The sequence below is a fragment of the Carlito syrichta genome, unplaced genomic scaffold (genome assembly GCF_000164805.1).
Source record: "Carlito syrichta isolate Samal-C Ts95f unplaced genomic scaffold, Tarsius_syrichta-2.0.1 Scaffold307254, whole genome shotgun sequence".
NCBI classification, from domain to species: Eukaryota; Metazoa; Chordata; class Mammalia; order Primates; family Tarsiidae; genus Carlito; species Carlito syrichta.
Window position 1 is genome coordinate 256565 of NW_007251350.1, and position 14854 is coordinate 271418.

The 14854-nt window shown below is 46.0% G+C and overlaps 1 protein-coding gene across 4 annotated transcripts; it reads left to right on the forward strand.

Moving 5' to 3' along the window:
• The first annotated feature begins 833 nt into the window (after positions 1-833).
• SAMD9L (sterile alpha motif domain containing 9 like) lies at positions 834-12923 on the forward strand. Of its 4 annotated transcripts, XM_021715657.1 has the most exons (4): positions 834-923; positions 6186-6306; positions 6720-6824; positions 7845-12923. In XM_021715657.1, exon 4 carries the CDS (start codon positions 7866-7868, stop codon positions 12621-12623), a length of 4758 nt encoding a protein of 1585 aa, XP_021571332.1. In that variant the 5' UTR covers positions 834-923; positions 6186-6306; positions 6720-6824; positions 7845-7865; the 3' UTR covers positions 12624-12923. The 4 variants fall into 4 exon arrangements, with proteins under 4 accessions (XP_021571332.1, XP_008062456.1, XP_008062457.1 ...); XM_008064265.2 differs by lacking the exon at positions 6720-6824; XM_008064266.2 differs by lacking the exon at positions 6186-6306.
• The last annotated feature ends 1931 nt before the right edge of the window (positions 12924-14854 follow it).

The following is a 14854-nucleotide window of genomic DNA, read 5'->3' on the forward strand; positions in this document are numbered from 1 at the left end:
AGAGGAAAGTATGGTTTGATGTGGCGTCAGGGCTGACTAGGACAGGTCAGGTGGGACTGTGGCTCGTGATGATGTGGCTTTCACTCTGAGTCAGGCAGCAAGCCACTGGGGAGGCTAGGCAGAACACCGGTGGAATGTTGCTCGCAGTTTGACAAGGTCACCTCGATGGCTCCTTTGAGAAGTCCCTGAAGGGATCAGTGACAGCAAGAGAGAAACTGGTAAGAGAGCTCTTCCCGTCACCCAGGAGAACATGAGGTGGTAGTGATCACAGATGGTCAAATGAGGCATGGACCAGGTGGTAGAGGCCACAGAGGGTCAAATGAGGGATATATTTTGAAGACACAGACCAAGGTCTTTGCTCCACTTTGCATGAGGAATGCTGCAGGAGGGAAAGTGTAAGCTGCAACATATTCCTGGATATTGATCTCTCTTATTACTGAAGTGTTTAAGCATAGAAAGAGACACTGCCTGGGAAAGGAGTATTCCTTTCACTATGCTTTCACATTTTCTTTATGTTTGAAAATTTTCATAGTAGAAAGGTAGAAAGAAAATCTGTTCCATAAACAGTTTCTAAGCAGCAGCCCAGTCCATTGCATTTTTTGGCTGTGATATCATTTTACTAGGTAATAGATTCTCAACAAATATATCCTCAGGCAAACTGAACAAGAGCCAGGTCTGTTACACCCACCTCTTCTTCCTCATAGCTGCCTTCCAGAACGTGCCTGGCAAATTCTCAAGAAAAGGAAACTTATCTAAGGAGTCAGGTCACAGAGCCTCATGAAGACTTGTTTATTTTCTTTTCTTTTTTTTTAAGCAGGATTTATTGAGAGGACAGAAAAGCTTCTAGAGCAGGAGGGGACCTGAGGGGTTACCCATGAAGACTTGTTTCTAACAGAAAAGTGGAAGTTTTCAGAAAAGCCTTGGTAAGTTTCTAATCATTAAGATGTTTAATCTACTGTCTTTAAAAGCTGTCCTTAGAAACTAATACAAGAGAGTAAAGCAGTGTATTTTGAAAATAAGTATATTTGCAAGTGTGGATAAATGACTTCATAGTAAAAGAAATGAGAAAGACTGCTGCTTTCATAGACATGCCGCTTGCAGTAACTCGGACTGACTGTAGAATTCCGTAGGAAGAAACCTTCCAGCACACTTGGGGAGACTGTAGAGTATTTCTGGAGGTAGAAGTTTCTGTGCAGGCTAGACCTAGGTAAAATGGAGGCCAGATGACCAGGAACCCAAGCATGCAAAGCTGTGTAGGAAGTTACAGTAATGTGCAGCCATGCAAAACTCTGTCCTGTATCACTTAAGATGGTACACAAATTTATACTTATTAGTGGTAAAACCCTCCAAAGTTTAATCTTCATTTTATGTAAGACTTTTTGTTCATAACTAGCTTATATAGAGACCACGGGAAACAATATATAAAATTAATGTTTTCTTCATAAAAATGAAACTAATTGGCACTGTGGTTGCAGTCCTCAGAACCTCAGAGCACGGGGCCTGAGCTTGAGCCTCAGACACCAGTGCTCCCGCAACGCCCAGTCTCAGGGATATGGAGTGGTACCAGAGTTTGCCAGAAGCAGGCTGGCTTGACCCTTCCTGCTCAACCTCCAAAGAGAGAAAATAAAAGTCCTTAGGAAAAAGGTCCTGAAATTAGGGACAGTCTTCCCTCCATGTCTGCAAGGGACTCTTCCAGGACCCTTCAAACACCAAAATCCATGATGCTCAAACCCCTGAGATAAAATGATGTGTAATCCCTCTCGTGTAATTCAGGCCGTCTCTAGGTCACCTACAATACCTAATACAGTGTAAATGCTGTGGAAATAGTTGCTGTATTGTATGGCACAGCATACAGTAGTGAAGGAAGACAAGAAAAATAAATCTGTACATGCTCAATACAGATGCAATTTTTTTCCAAATGTTTTCAGTCCACAGTTGGTTGAATCCATGGAACCTGTGGATAGGGAGGGACGAGTGTACTAGTAAAGAGAACTCTGGGTTTCAAAATTATCCCAGAGCAGAAAAGAGTGGGCACGGCGGGGGTTCCCCCAGCTCCAGCAAAACTGTGGGCTTGCCCAGGGTCAGCCCTGTTCCGAAATGCACTGGCTCAGGAACTGTGGGTGAGACACTGGGACCAACAATGGGGGTCAGGACACAGGCTTATAGGAGGCTTCAGGTCCCAGCCACTTGCCTGTGAGGTGAAGGTTGTCACTAACATTTCTTTTTAAAAGTAAATGCCTCTCTTCCTCATGACGACCTGCTGACACAAACGCTGGACTTGGTGCCGATCCGATGGGGAACAGAAGGAAAAGATCTCCCAAATTCTCTGTTCCAAAGACTTGCTCGCCCATGGGTTGCAAAATCATGTCTCCGTTGTTTCACCAATCTAAAATTTTTATTTTCTCATCAACACATATTTACTGAGTACTTATATGTTGGGCCCTGGTGACTCACCCACAAATAGCAGGCAAAAACGCCTGTTCCCATGGAGGTTATATTCTGACCCAGGAGGAGAAATACAATTAAATAAAATATTTAGTATGCAAATGTTAAAGTGAAAAATTAAAGCAGGAAAGGGGACTGGAAAGTGCTGGAAAAAGGACTGACATTTAAGAAAGTCCGTCCTGAATTTGAGTAAAGAACTGAAGGAGGTGAGAGTGTGAGCTACACAGGGATCTGGAAGGAGAGCATCCCAAGCAGCGGTAACAGCTCGGACACAGACCTGATGCAGCAGCCCAGCTGGCATGTCCAGGGAATAGCAAAGCCACCTGGCCGCTGGAGTGAGCGAGTGAAGGTGATGAGGTTGAAAGGAGAGGGCAGTCTTGTTCTGTCGACCTTGTTCTGGGACTTGGGCTTTTACTGTGAGAGCGCTTTGATGTTCCAGAGGGATCTGAGCTGAATCACATGATCACATCTACCTCTGAACAGGATTGGGTGGACTGCTGTGTCGAACACAGAGGGAACAGGGTGGGGGAGGACAGAGCCAAAGTCAGGGGGGCCAGGTTACTACTAAGATAATCCTGGTGAGAGAGGATGGCTTGGACCAGGTGGCAGCAGCAGGGAAAGCGGGGGATGGTGAGAGGTATTTGCTAAGGCAGTGAGTGAAAGGTACGTGGTCAAAGATGTCGCCAGGGTTTGTGCTTTGAACAATTGTCATGATCCATCACTGATAAACCGTGGGAGTAGCAGCTGGGGAGCTTTATATCAGGGGGTCAATTTTGGCCATGCTTGTTTCATGAGGACCCTTAGCTCTCCAGATGGACATGGAGAAGGCAGGTGCATGGACACCCTGGGGGAAGCCAGGACTGACGGCTGAATGTGGAATTCACAGACCTATGGATTGTGTTTAAGTGAGATGGACGCCATCCATAGGAAGAGAGGCTGGTCCCAGGAGGCACATCTGCATCCAGAGGCCAGGAGTAGCAGAGGAAGGTGGGGAGGACCAGCTAGTAGAAGAGGCTTAGGAGAGCAAGGTATCCCACAAGCCTGCAGGAAGAGTGTCTCAGGAGAAAGACATCTCCAGGGCACTGCTGGATGGAGACTTCTCTAAGCCATGTCTGCAGCAATGCCAAGTGAGTTTTAGGAAGTGAGGGCCAAGCCTGTGTGGAGGGCGCTCTGTAAGGATGGGAGAAGAGAAACCAGAAACGGAACGGGAGATAGTTCTGCTGTGAAGAAAGCAGAAAGATGGGTCATGAGCAGTTTCTAAAGTGTCTTGCTTCACAAGAAAACAATTGCACATAACTTCCAGGAGACAAGGACAGGTTGAAGAAGCCAGCCAGAGAGTGGAGGCCTGCTGGGGCAGCTTCCTGGAGTAGTTGGGGGGCAGGTGCCATGGAGAGGTGAACCTCATGGAGAGGCTAGGGCGGCAGACCACTCAGAGGGCAGACTAAGGTAGAACATAGGATGCAGTGACAAGGCCAGGACGAGCCTGGGGTAGATGTGGTTGGGGTTGGGAAACGCTCCTGGATTATTTCACTGTGCCAGTTTCCACAAGAAGCAAGGTCATCGTGGAGAGAGACACGAGGAGGAGGAGCTGGAGGTCTGATGAGAGGAGAGGCTGAAATGGTCATTTGGGAGAACAGGAGAGTGGATAAAGCAGGAAAATGCAGCAGGGTGCTTGGGGGCATTGGGTGAGACCAGTCAATGTTTGGGGCCAGCATCCAGCCGTGCTCCATTCAAGGTGTGGGAGTAGGGTGAGTGTCCAGCTGACATAAAACAGGGGACTTCAAGATTGGGGTCCAGCCTGAGAGGACAAGTGATTCTTAGCTTTGTTCAGGAAAGAATTTTGCCAGCCACTAAGTAAAGTGAAAGTTAAGTTTATTAAGAGAAAATGACAGACAGCAGGCTACTATGTAGGTAGAGCAGCCTGGGCTGCCCTTGGGGAAGAACAGCATCGCTGAGATGTTACTTTCATGATTACATCTCGATTTTACGTTAAGCAAGGGGTGGAATATTCGTGGGCTTCTTGGGAAGCAGTGGGGACTTCTAAGAACTGGGTCCACCCAGCTTGAAGCTACAAATGGACAGCATTTGCACTGCCATGGCTTGGGAAGGCACGTCATCTAGTCTGCTAATGGACAATAGTGAACTCATGACGAGAGCTGACACCTGTCGTGGGCAAGTGAGTTGCCATCTTGGTTTTAGGTGGCTCTGACAGGTTCTTAACCACATCCTATTTTTCTCTGTGGGGTTCAGAAAACCAAGCTCTTCATCTGTCTAGAGAAAACTGCCGCAGCTATTGGTCTTGAAGAGTTAGCCATGTTTATCCTAAGAACAACTAGTCCTGCCTAATTCCTAGTGATGTCCTCCTCTCCTTCTCACGACCCCTCCTCCTTCTCCTAGTGATGCCCCTCCTCCCCCTAGTGATCCCTCTTCTTCCTCTCAGCAAAGCCCTCCTCCTGGTATCCCTCCACCTCCTAGTGATCCCTCCTTTTCCTCCTAGTAATCCCCCCTCCTCCCAGCGATCCCTCCTCCTCCCTGTGATCCTCCTCCTCCTGGTGTACCCTCTTATTCCTAGTGATTCCTCCTCTACCTCCTAGTGTTCCCTCCTCCACACCTAGTGATCCCCCTCCTCCTCCAGTGATCGCTCTTTCTCCTCCCAGTGATCTCTTCTCCTCTTTCTAGCAATGCCCTCCTCCTCCCCCCAGTGATCCCTCCTACCCAAGTGATCCCTCCTCCCCTTCCAGTCATGTCCTCCTCTTCCTATTGATCCCTCCTCCTCCTCCCAGTGTTGCCTTCCTCCTCCTAGTGATCCCTCCTCTTCCTCCCAGTGATGCCTCTTCCACCTCATAGTGATCCCTCCTTTTCCTCCTCGTGATCCCTTCTCTTCCTCCTAGTGATTCATCCTAATCCTCCCAGTGATCCTTCCTCCTCCTTCTAGCAATGTCCTCCTCCCCCTCCCAGCAACGCCTCCTTCACCTCAAAGTGATCTTTTCTTCCCCCGTAGTGATCCTTTTCCCCTTCCTTGTGATCCCATCTCCTCCTAGTGATGTCTTCCTTTTCCTAGTGATTCCTCTTTTCTGTCCAGTGATTCCTCTTCCCCCTCTGAGTTATTCTCTCCTCCTCCTCCTAGTGATCCTTCCTCCTCCTACTCATGATCCCTCCTCCTCCTAGTGATGTTCTCGCCCTCCTAGTGATGCCTCCCCCCCGGTGATTCCTTCCTCTTCCTCTTAGTGACATCCTCCTCTTTCTTATGATCCTCCTCCTTGTGATCCCTCCTCCCACTCCTAGTGAGCCCCTCCTTCTCCTTAGTGATGTCCTCTTCCACCTAGTGATCCCTCCTGCTCCTCCTAGTGATCCTTCCTCCTCCTAGTGATCCCTCCTTCTCTTCCTTGTGATCTCTCCTCCTCCTCATAGTGATCCCTCCTTCTCTTTCCGGTGATCCCTCCCCCCATAGTGATCCCCTCCTCCTCTTTTTAATGATGTCCTCTTCTTCCTAGTGATCCATCCTCCCCCTCCTAGTGATCCTTCCCCCTCCTCCTAGTGATGCCTCCTTCTCCTCCTAAGGATGTCCGATACCCATTCTGTGTCTTACACAAAGCACTTACCACCATTTGTTAGCATGAACTTTTCTTTTGATGTGACACCTGCATGATTCACAAGTGAATTCTTTCTTTGCTACAAATGGACAGAGTTGCTCACCTGAAGTATTTCTACAGTGTTCTTGGTTCTGCTCACTTGCCCAGGACTGGTTGTGACCCACTGCTGAAACCAGCGTGACTAAGAGTTCAGACACTAAAATGACCAGGAAACCTTTTATCATGGCAAGAGGAGGCCACTATGCCCAGTAGCTGCCTACCCCTGATGGTAAGTCACTTGATGAGAACAAGGTCTCACACCTCAGATGGCTCACACGAGTCCTCTCCCACCACGGGGCTGTGGCTGAAGCCCCAAGAGCCTGCACTCCTAGCTTAACTGCAAGGGACTTTTCAGGGGAATTCTCACCAGAAACCCCAAACACAGATGGTTCCAATCTGTGGCTTGGCTCAACATAGAGAGTGGTTGTGCATTCATAAACAAACAAACAAAACTGGTTTTTTAAATCTTTCATTTCAAAAATTACCAACTTTTAAAACTGCTTGGTATTGTCTCTCTTAGAGTTTATTTTAATATTTTTGCTTTATTTGATCCTGAATGTTTTTCATCTATTTATCTTTAAAATATTCTAACTTTCTTGTATGTCCCCCTACTCAAAACTGCTCATTGGTCTATCTTTTCAGTTCTGACTAAGTAGGTCTGGGGAGCCTGAGAACTTGCATTTCCAACCAGCTTCCGGGAAGGTGACGCTGCTGGCCTGGAGTCACATTTTGACAGCACTGCACTAGGTATTGGCTGCACAACAGATTGGCCCAGCCACATTTTAGAATGTACAAATGCCTGAAAACACCATGCACATTCCCTCAGCCAGTTCACACAGGGCTGGGTGTGGCGCTGGGTGATTCTGAGGCAAAGCCAAGGCTGAGCCCTTTGCTCTAGGGGTCCATTGCTGGCGGCGCTTGTGATACAGCAACGTTCTTAACTGTATGGTCTACATTAGCCAAGTATGAGTAATTTGGGTGAAAGTAGCTCCAACAAAGTGAAAAACTCATGCTGTTTTCCCTGTCTAGTTTTAGGCAGGCCAGCTGGAACTAGAGCTCACCTCTTTTGGAACCTTCTGAAAGCCACAAGAATTAGTCAACCAAATCAATTATCCTGGCATTTTGCTACCAAGTCCCCCAAACTCTAGTCTTGTGGCCTGACAACTTGAGTTCCAAAAGACAATAGGTGGTGATTTAACCAATTACTCTGTTGCTATGCAACAAAGATAGCCAGCTGTTTACAGGGCTTCCTTCCCCAAACCACCTTCACTTCTTACCCAGTTTCATTATTTTAAAGTTGATTTACGATGATATTCTGCTATGGGAACCAGTTTCCATGTTACTTACGATTCTGGTTATAAAAACTCAACTTTCACCAACTTAAACCTCAGAGGGATAATTACAGCAAGAATAAAAGAATGTGTCACCTAGTTAGCAGCTACTCTTTATTTCATAATCACAGTTACAATCACCCAAGAAATAGGGCAACCTCCTCAGGTCCTCTCCTGCTATGGGAGTTTTTCTGTCCTCTTGATAAATCCTGCGAAGGAAGGAAGGAAGGAAAGAAGGAAGGAAAGGAAGGAAGGAAGGAAGAAAGACTTTGTTTGGGGCTGTAAAATACTTAAAATAAGTATCAAGCAGTTTTGAGAGTCAGTCTTGGACCATGCTTTATATATATATCTTTTGTATGAGATTTATATGCATAATTGACTGTGATTTCAGTGATGAATGATAATGCTGAAATTCTTATTGTATTACCTTTCCAAGGAAGAAAGCTGAAGCTTGGATATGAGTGAACAAGTAACTCGGCCTGAAATGACCAAAGACTGGACCAAGGAGCATGTGAAAAAATGGGTAATCGAAGACCTTAAGATTGATGAGAAATATGGACAGATTCTGCTCAAGGAAGAAGTGACAGGATTTGTCCTGCAGGAATTAACTGAGAAGGACCTTATAGAGATGGGGTTACCACGGGGTCCAGCACTTTTGATAAAACGTATGTATAACAAATTAAATAATAATTTCCCTGAAAGTGACAGTCAGGATTCTGGACAATTAGATCATAAAAAACCCTCCCAAAAGAAACACCCCAAAAAGCCAAAACAGACACAAAAGGAAGAGGAAAATTCAGTGTCATCCAATATTGATGACGATCTCAGAGGGATCAGAGATGCCAAAGAACAAGTGCCAACTCTTATGAAAGAAAATGCAATAGCCGAAACAGCGAACCCTAAAGACAAGAAAAAGAACAAGCCAAACATGGGACAGCCAACTTGTATGCCATATCCTTTTGATGAGTTCCACAACAGCCATCGTTACATAGAACATTGTATTCTGCAACCTGAAACAGGGCCACTCAATCTCATTGACCCAATACATGAGTTCAAAGCACTCACAAATACAGACACAGCCACCAAAGAGGACATTATGATGAAATTCAGCAATGAGGTCTTCCGATTTGCATCAGCATGTATGAATTCACGCACCAATGGTACCATCCATTTTGGGGTCAAGGACAAACCACACGGAGAGATTGTTGGTGTGAAAGTCACCAGTAAGGATGCCTTCATCGACCACTTCAATCACATGATCAAAAAGTATTTTGAAGAATCTGAGATCAACCAAGCCAAGAAGTGTATCCGGGAACCAAGGTTTGTGGAAGTCCTACTGCAGAACAGCACACCATCCGACAGATTTGTCATTGAAGTAGATACTGTCCCCAAACACTCTGTGTGTAAAGATAAGTATTTCTACATTCAGATGCAAAGCTGCACAAATAAAGTATGGAAACAAAACCAAGATAATTCACTGTTTGTAAGAGAAGGGGCTAGCTCTAAGGATATCTTGGCCAATGTCAAGCGACGGGATGTGGATTTTAAAGAATTTTTACGAAGCTTGAAGTCATTGACAGCATCTAGAAAAGAGGCTGAGGAAGAATATGGAATGAAGGCAACGAGGAAGGAGAGTGAAGGCCTAAAGCTGGTTAAACTTCTCATCGGAAACCGAGACTCCCTGGATAATTCATACTATGACTGGTACATTCTTGTCACAAATAAATGCCATTCAAACCAAATCAAACAGTTAGATTTCCTAAAGGAAATTAAATGGTTTGCGGTGTTGGAGTTTGATCCTGAATCAAGGGTCAATGGAGTGGTCAAAGTTTACAGAGAGAGCCGAGTGGCAAACCTTCACTTTCCAAGTCAGTATGTAGAGAAGACAGCCAACCTGAGCGAGAAGATCTCTGCTCTGAATCTCTATGAGCAGCCCAGCTGGGTGTTCTGCAATGGCAGGTCAGACTTGAAAAGCGACACATATAGACCTCTGGACCCACACTTATGGCAGAGAGAAAGAGCTGCTGAAGTCAGGAAGCTGATCTCATTCCTCACAGATGAAAACATAATGACAAGAGGGAAATTTCTGGTTGTGTTTCTATTACTCTCTTCAGTGGAAAGCCCAGGAGATCCACTCATTGAAACTTTCTGGGCTTTCTATCAAGCTCTCAACGGGATGGAAAATATGTTGTGCATCTGTGTAAGTTCACAGATTCATCAGCGCTGGAAAGATCTGCTACAAACAAGACTGAGGATGGAAGATGAATTAGTAAACCACAGTATTTCCACTTTAAATATAGAACAGGTGAACAGCACCATCCTTAAGCTAAAATCGGTAACTCAGTCATCAAGAAGGTTTTTGCCCTCCCAGGGATCTTCTTCAGTTATTCTAGAGAAAAAGAAAGAGGACATCTTGACTGCATTAGAAATTCTCTGTGAAAACGAGTGTAGAGACACAGACATAGAGAAAGATAGATCCAAGTTCTTGGAATTTAAGAAGTCAAAAGAAGAGCACTTCTATCGAGGCGGCAAAGTCTCCTGGTGGAACTTCTATTTTTCCTCTGAGAACTATTCTTCAGCTTTTGTGAAAAGGGACAGCTATGAAAAGCTCAGAGAGTTAATACACTGCTGGGCAGAGTCTCCCAAACCGATATTTGCAAAAATTATCAATCTTTATCACCATCCGGGCTGCGGGGGTACCACGCTGGCTATGCATGTTCTCTGGGACCTAAAGAGGAATTTCAGATGTGCCGTGTTAAAAAACAAGGCAACTGATTTTGCAGAAATTGGAGAACAAGTGACCAGACTGATCACATACAAGGCAAACAGCCCTCAGGATTACATTCCTGTGCTTCTGCTTGTGGATGATTTTGAAGAACAAGAAAACATCTACGTCCTGCAAAATGCGATTCACTCCATTTTAACAGATAAGGACTTGAGATATGAAAAGACACTGGTAATCATCTTAAACTGCATGAGATCCCGGAATCCAGATGAAAGTGCAAAATTAGCAGACAGTATTGCACTGAAATATCAACTTTCTGCCAAGGAACAAAGAGCCTTTGAGGCCAAACTGGAGGAGATTGAAAAGCAGCACAAGAACTGCGAAAACTTTTATTCCTTCATGATCATGAAGAGCAATTTTGATGAAACATATATAGAAAACGTAGTCAGGAACATCCTCAAGGGACAGGATGCTGACAGCAAGGAAGCTCAGCTCATCTCCTTCCTGGCTTTGCTCAACTCCTACGTGACTGACTCTACAATTTCCATGTCGCAGTGTGAACAGTTTTTGGGCATCATCTGCGCTAGTACAGCCTGGGAACTGGAAAGCCTGGAAGATAAGATGGGAACCTATTCTACACTTCTGATAAACACGGAAGTTGCGGAGTATGGGAGGTACACTGGTGTGCGCATCATCCACCCCCTGATTGCCATGTGCTGCCTGAAAGAACTGGAGACGAGCTACCACCTGGACAAATGTCAGATCGCACTGAGGATACTGGAGGAGAATTTGTTCTATGATTATGGAATAGGAAAAGACAAATTTCAACATGACGTTCAAACTCTTCTGCTTACAAGACAGCGCAAGGAGCACGGAGATGAGATGGACACCTTGTTTTCCCCATTGATGGAATCTTTACCAAATAAAGACATTGAAAAGGTCTTGACTGCAGGAAGTACTCGATTCCCACAAAATGCATTCATCTGCCAAGCCTTAGCAAGACATTTCTACATTAAAGAGAAGGATTTTAACACTGCACTGGACTGGGCACACCAGGCCAAAAAGAGAGCCCCCCAAAATTCGTATATCTCAGACACACTCGGGCAAGTCTACAAAAGTGAAATCAAATGGTGGCTGGATGAAAACAGAAACTGCAGGAGCATCACTGTGAACGATCTAACACATTTCCTAGAGGTTGCCGAAAAGGCCTCCAGAGCATTCAAGGAATCCCAAAAGCAAACGGACAGTAAAGACTATGAGACCGAGGCCTGGTCACCACAGAAGTCCCAGAGGAGATATGACATGTACAACACATCTTGCTTCTTGGGTGAGATAGAAGTCACTTTTTACGCTATCCAGATTCTGCAGCTCACTCCCTTCTTCCACAAAGAAAATGAATCATCCAAAAAACTGATGGTACAGTTTTTGTCAGGAAAGGGCACGATTCCTCCCGATCCAAAAAATGAGTATTACTTGGCTCTCAGCAAGTTCACATCCCATCTAAAAAATTTACAGTCAGATTTGAAAAGGTGCTTTGACTTTTTTGTGGATTATTTGGTTCTTCTGAAAACGAGGAATGCCCAAAAAGAAATTGTGGAAGTCACGTTAAGCAAGAAAGTCAGTCGTTATTTCAGGAAGTATACAGAACTTTTCTGCCATTTGGATCTGGGTCTATTACAAAGTAAAGGGAGTCAACTACTCCAGGAGGAGAACTGCAGGAAAAAGCTAGAAGCTCTGAGAGCAGATAGGTTTTCTGGACTCCTAGAATATCTTAACCCAAACTACATAGATGCTGCGACCACCATGGAAAGCATAGTGAATGAATACAGCTTCCTCCTGCGGCAAAACCCAAAAAAACGCCTGACCAAGGAGAAGCAAAACTTCATCTTGGCCAACATTATTCTCAGTTGTCTAAAGCCCAACTCCAAGTTCATTCAACCACTCAACATGTTAAAAAAACAGCTCCGAGAAGTCCTGCAGCTCATAGAATCAAGTCATCAATACTCAGACCCTTATTTCTTGGCCTGCCTCCTGTTCTGGCCAGAAAATCAAGAGCTGGATCAAGACTCCAAGCTAATGGAAAGGTATGTCTCCTCCTTGAATCGGTCCTTCCGGGGACAGTACAAGCGTATGTGCCGGTCCAAGCAGGCGAGCACGCTTTTTTACCTGAGCGCGAGGAAGGGTCTCCATGGGATTGTTCACAAGGCTGAGATAGAGCGGTATTTCAGTAAAGTCCACAACACAAACTCCCTCTGGCAGAGTGGAGATGTATGGAAAAAAAAGGAAGTCAAGGACCTCCTGCGTCGTCTGGTTGGCCAGGCGGAAGGCAAAATTATCTCCGTAGAATACGGAACAGAGGAGAAGATAAAAATACCAGTGACATCTGTTTACTCAGGCCCACTCAGGAGCGGCAGGAACATAGAGAGGGTGTCTTTCTACCTGGGATTTTCCATCGAAGGCCCTCTGGCATATGATATAGAAGTGCTTTAAGGAGATGCATTACCCGTGGTTCAAATATGTAGGCTTGTGTCTCTCCATGATTTTATGATTTTATTCCCTATCTCCAACCCCATGGTCTTTCGATGACATTGTTGGCCTCTAATCTTGGCCAACAATGCCTCTCTGAATGAATTGTGAACCTTTTTAGGACACGAAACATGTGACACACCGAGCTTGGCACACAGTACAATCAATCATTGAATGTTTTAAATACATGTATTTAATTAAGAAGTTTCCATTGGTATTCACTGGTCACCCCATAGCTGGCAGGGCAATAAAATCTGTTTTAAATTCAATACTCTTTATGAATTTTCTGAATTATTTTTTCACTGAAGAAGCAGAGATTTGAATATAATAAGTGTGAACCAGAAAGCACCTCCTTAGCTTATTCAACTCAAAGCCACAGATCCACACCAGAGTTCTACTCGCCTCACCCTGGCATAGGTAACATCTTATGTGAAAGGTAAATAGTCTGTTCATCATCCTCCATGTAGCCCTCAACACACACACATATACATCCACGCATGCACACACACGAACACATATCCACACATGCATGCACATATACACATATACATGCACACACACACAATTCCTTGTACTCCTTGCCCTTCCAACTCATTGCCTCAGGTCCAGAGAGAGCAAGGAACAGCAGTCACAAACTTACCAACTCCCATCTTGCCTGCATGGGTGAGCCTGCTCCTTGGGTCATTCCCAACTCTTGCCCATCTCCACCCACTCCTCAGATCCTGACTCCCTGGCTCTCTTTTTCCACTTGCCACCCTGACTGTTCTCTCTAATCCTCAGCTTGTGCTGTGTGCATGCGCATCCTCATTGAGATTACCTTCTCATCCACCTTCTCCCTGTGGAAATCCCGATACGTCCTTCACAACTCAGTTCAAGAGTCACTTCTGCCAGGAAGTCTTCCCTGACTCATCCTCTCTACCTGACAAGATAGCTTCCTCGTGGCAATACATGCTCTTAATTTCCGGAGCCAGGAACCCTCCCAGAAGCTCATTCTCAGACTTATCCCAGCCAGGACACTCCAGAGCTGACCCGTGAGCCCACAATCTCCATGAAGTGAAGCACGCAGACATAGATTAAGTTGAATATTGAAATAACATATATGTTTACTCATCCACATCTTCATATCCCCTGATTGTAACGCTTGGAGATACCGAAAGAGGCACAGGACAAAGGGCCAGTATAAACCAAGCGTGTATTGGGGAAGAAACTCCCAGGGCGAGGTCCTGTGGTCTGGACAGACGGGCCAGGGGAGTCGCTCCCAAGGAGGGGCAGGCTTGGGTTTTTAAGGGTGTTGTTTTTGGGAGGGTGGTGGGGGCAGCAGTGAAGTGGCGAGACAAAGCATTGCATCTGGTGTGGGTTGGAGGCGTTGCATCTGGCCCTTCTCGGCAGCTGGTGGCAGGTTCCAGGAAGCTTCAAGCGAGGTATGTGGTTGTGGGTTTGGGGTGGAGGGGCGCATAGGGGATGGGTGGGTGAAGGGGCAGATGGGGGAAGGTGAGTACTGCTTCTCCCTGAGCCTAACATACCGACCTCTTTGGTATAAGGGGTGCTGACTCAATCTGACTGCTTCAAGCTGAAAGGGGGTGCAGTTTTAGGGGAGACCGGGATGGGGTGGCTCGGAGGGAAGTGGGGCATATGGGTACGGGTGCAGGAGTAGCTGATTGACTGCGACACGAGAAATTTCTTTCATGCGAGACTGCAAAAAATTAAACAGACTGGGTGTAACCATAAGTAAAAGACAGATAAGTAGAACAGGTCCCAAGAATGCCATGACCCATTGGGCGATGCCCGAATTCCACCAAGCAGAAAAGGGCAATTCTGCAGTGCTTTTTTGGTGAAGTTCGTCTCCCAGCCTTCGGAGGACGATGACATTCTCCTCTACCAGCCCTGTTTCATTAATATAGAAACAGCTGGAGAAACACGCAGGTTCCACCCTGGCCGGCTATAAGGAGATCAAGAGCCCTGTGGTTCTGTAAAGTAACCCGGGCTAGAGAGGTCATTTGCCGCTGCAGGGATGCCAGGGAACTTGTGGATGCTTCCAGAGCGGCTTGGAGCCTTTCTTCCAGATTTTGGGAAGAAAGGAGGCTGTGTCCCAGTGCTCCCCTGCCCAGTCCTCCAGCCGCCAAGGACGTGGCAAACGTGAGACCGAGCATGAGGGGAAGAAATACCTCACGGCGGGCGCGGCAGAGAGTGGAAAG

Excerpts from the sequence above, each read along its gene's own strand:
- SAMD9L (XM_021715657.1), top strand. The coding sequence starts at position 7,866 with ATGAGTGAACAAGTAACTCGGCCTGAAATGACCAAAGACTGGACCAAG.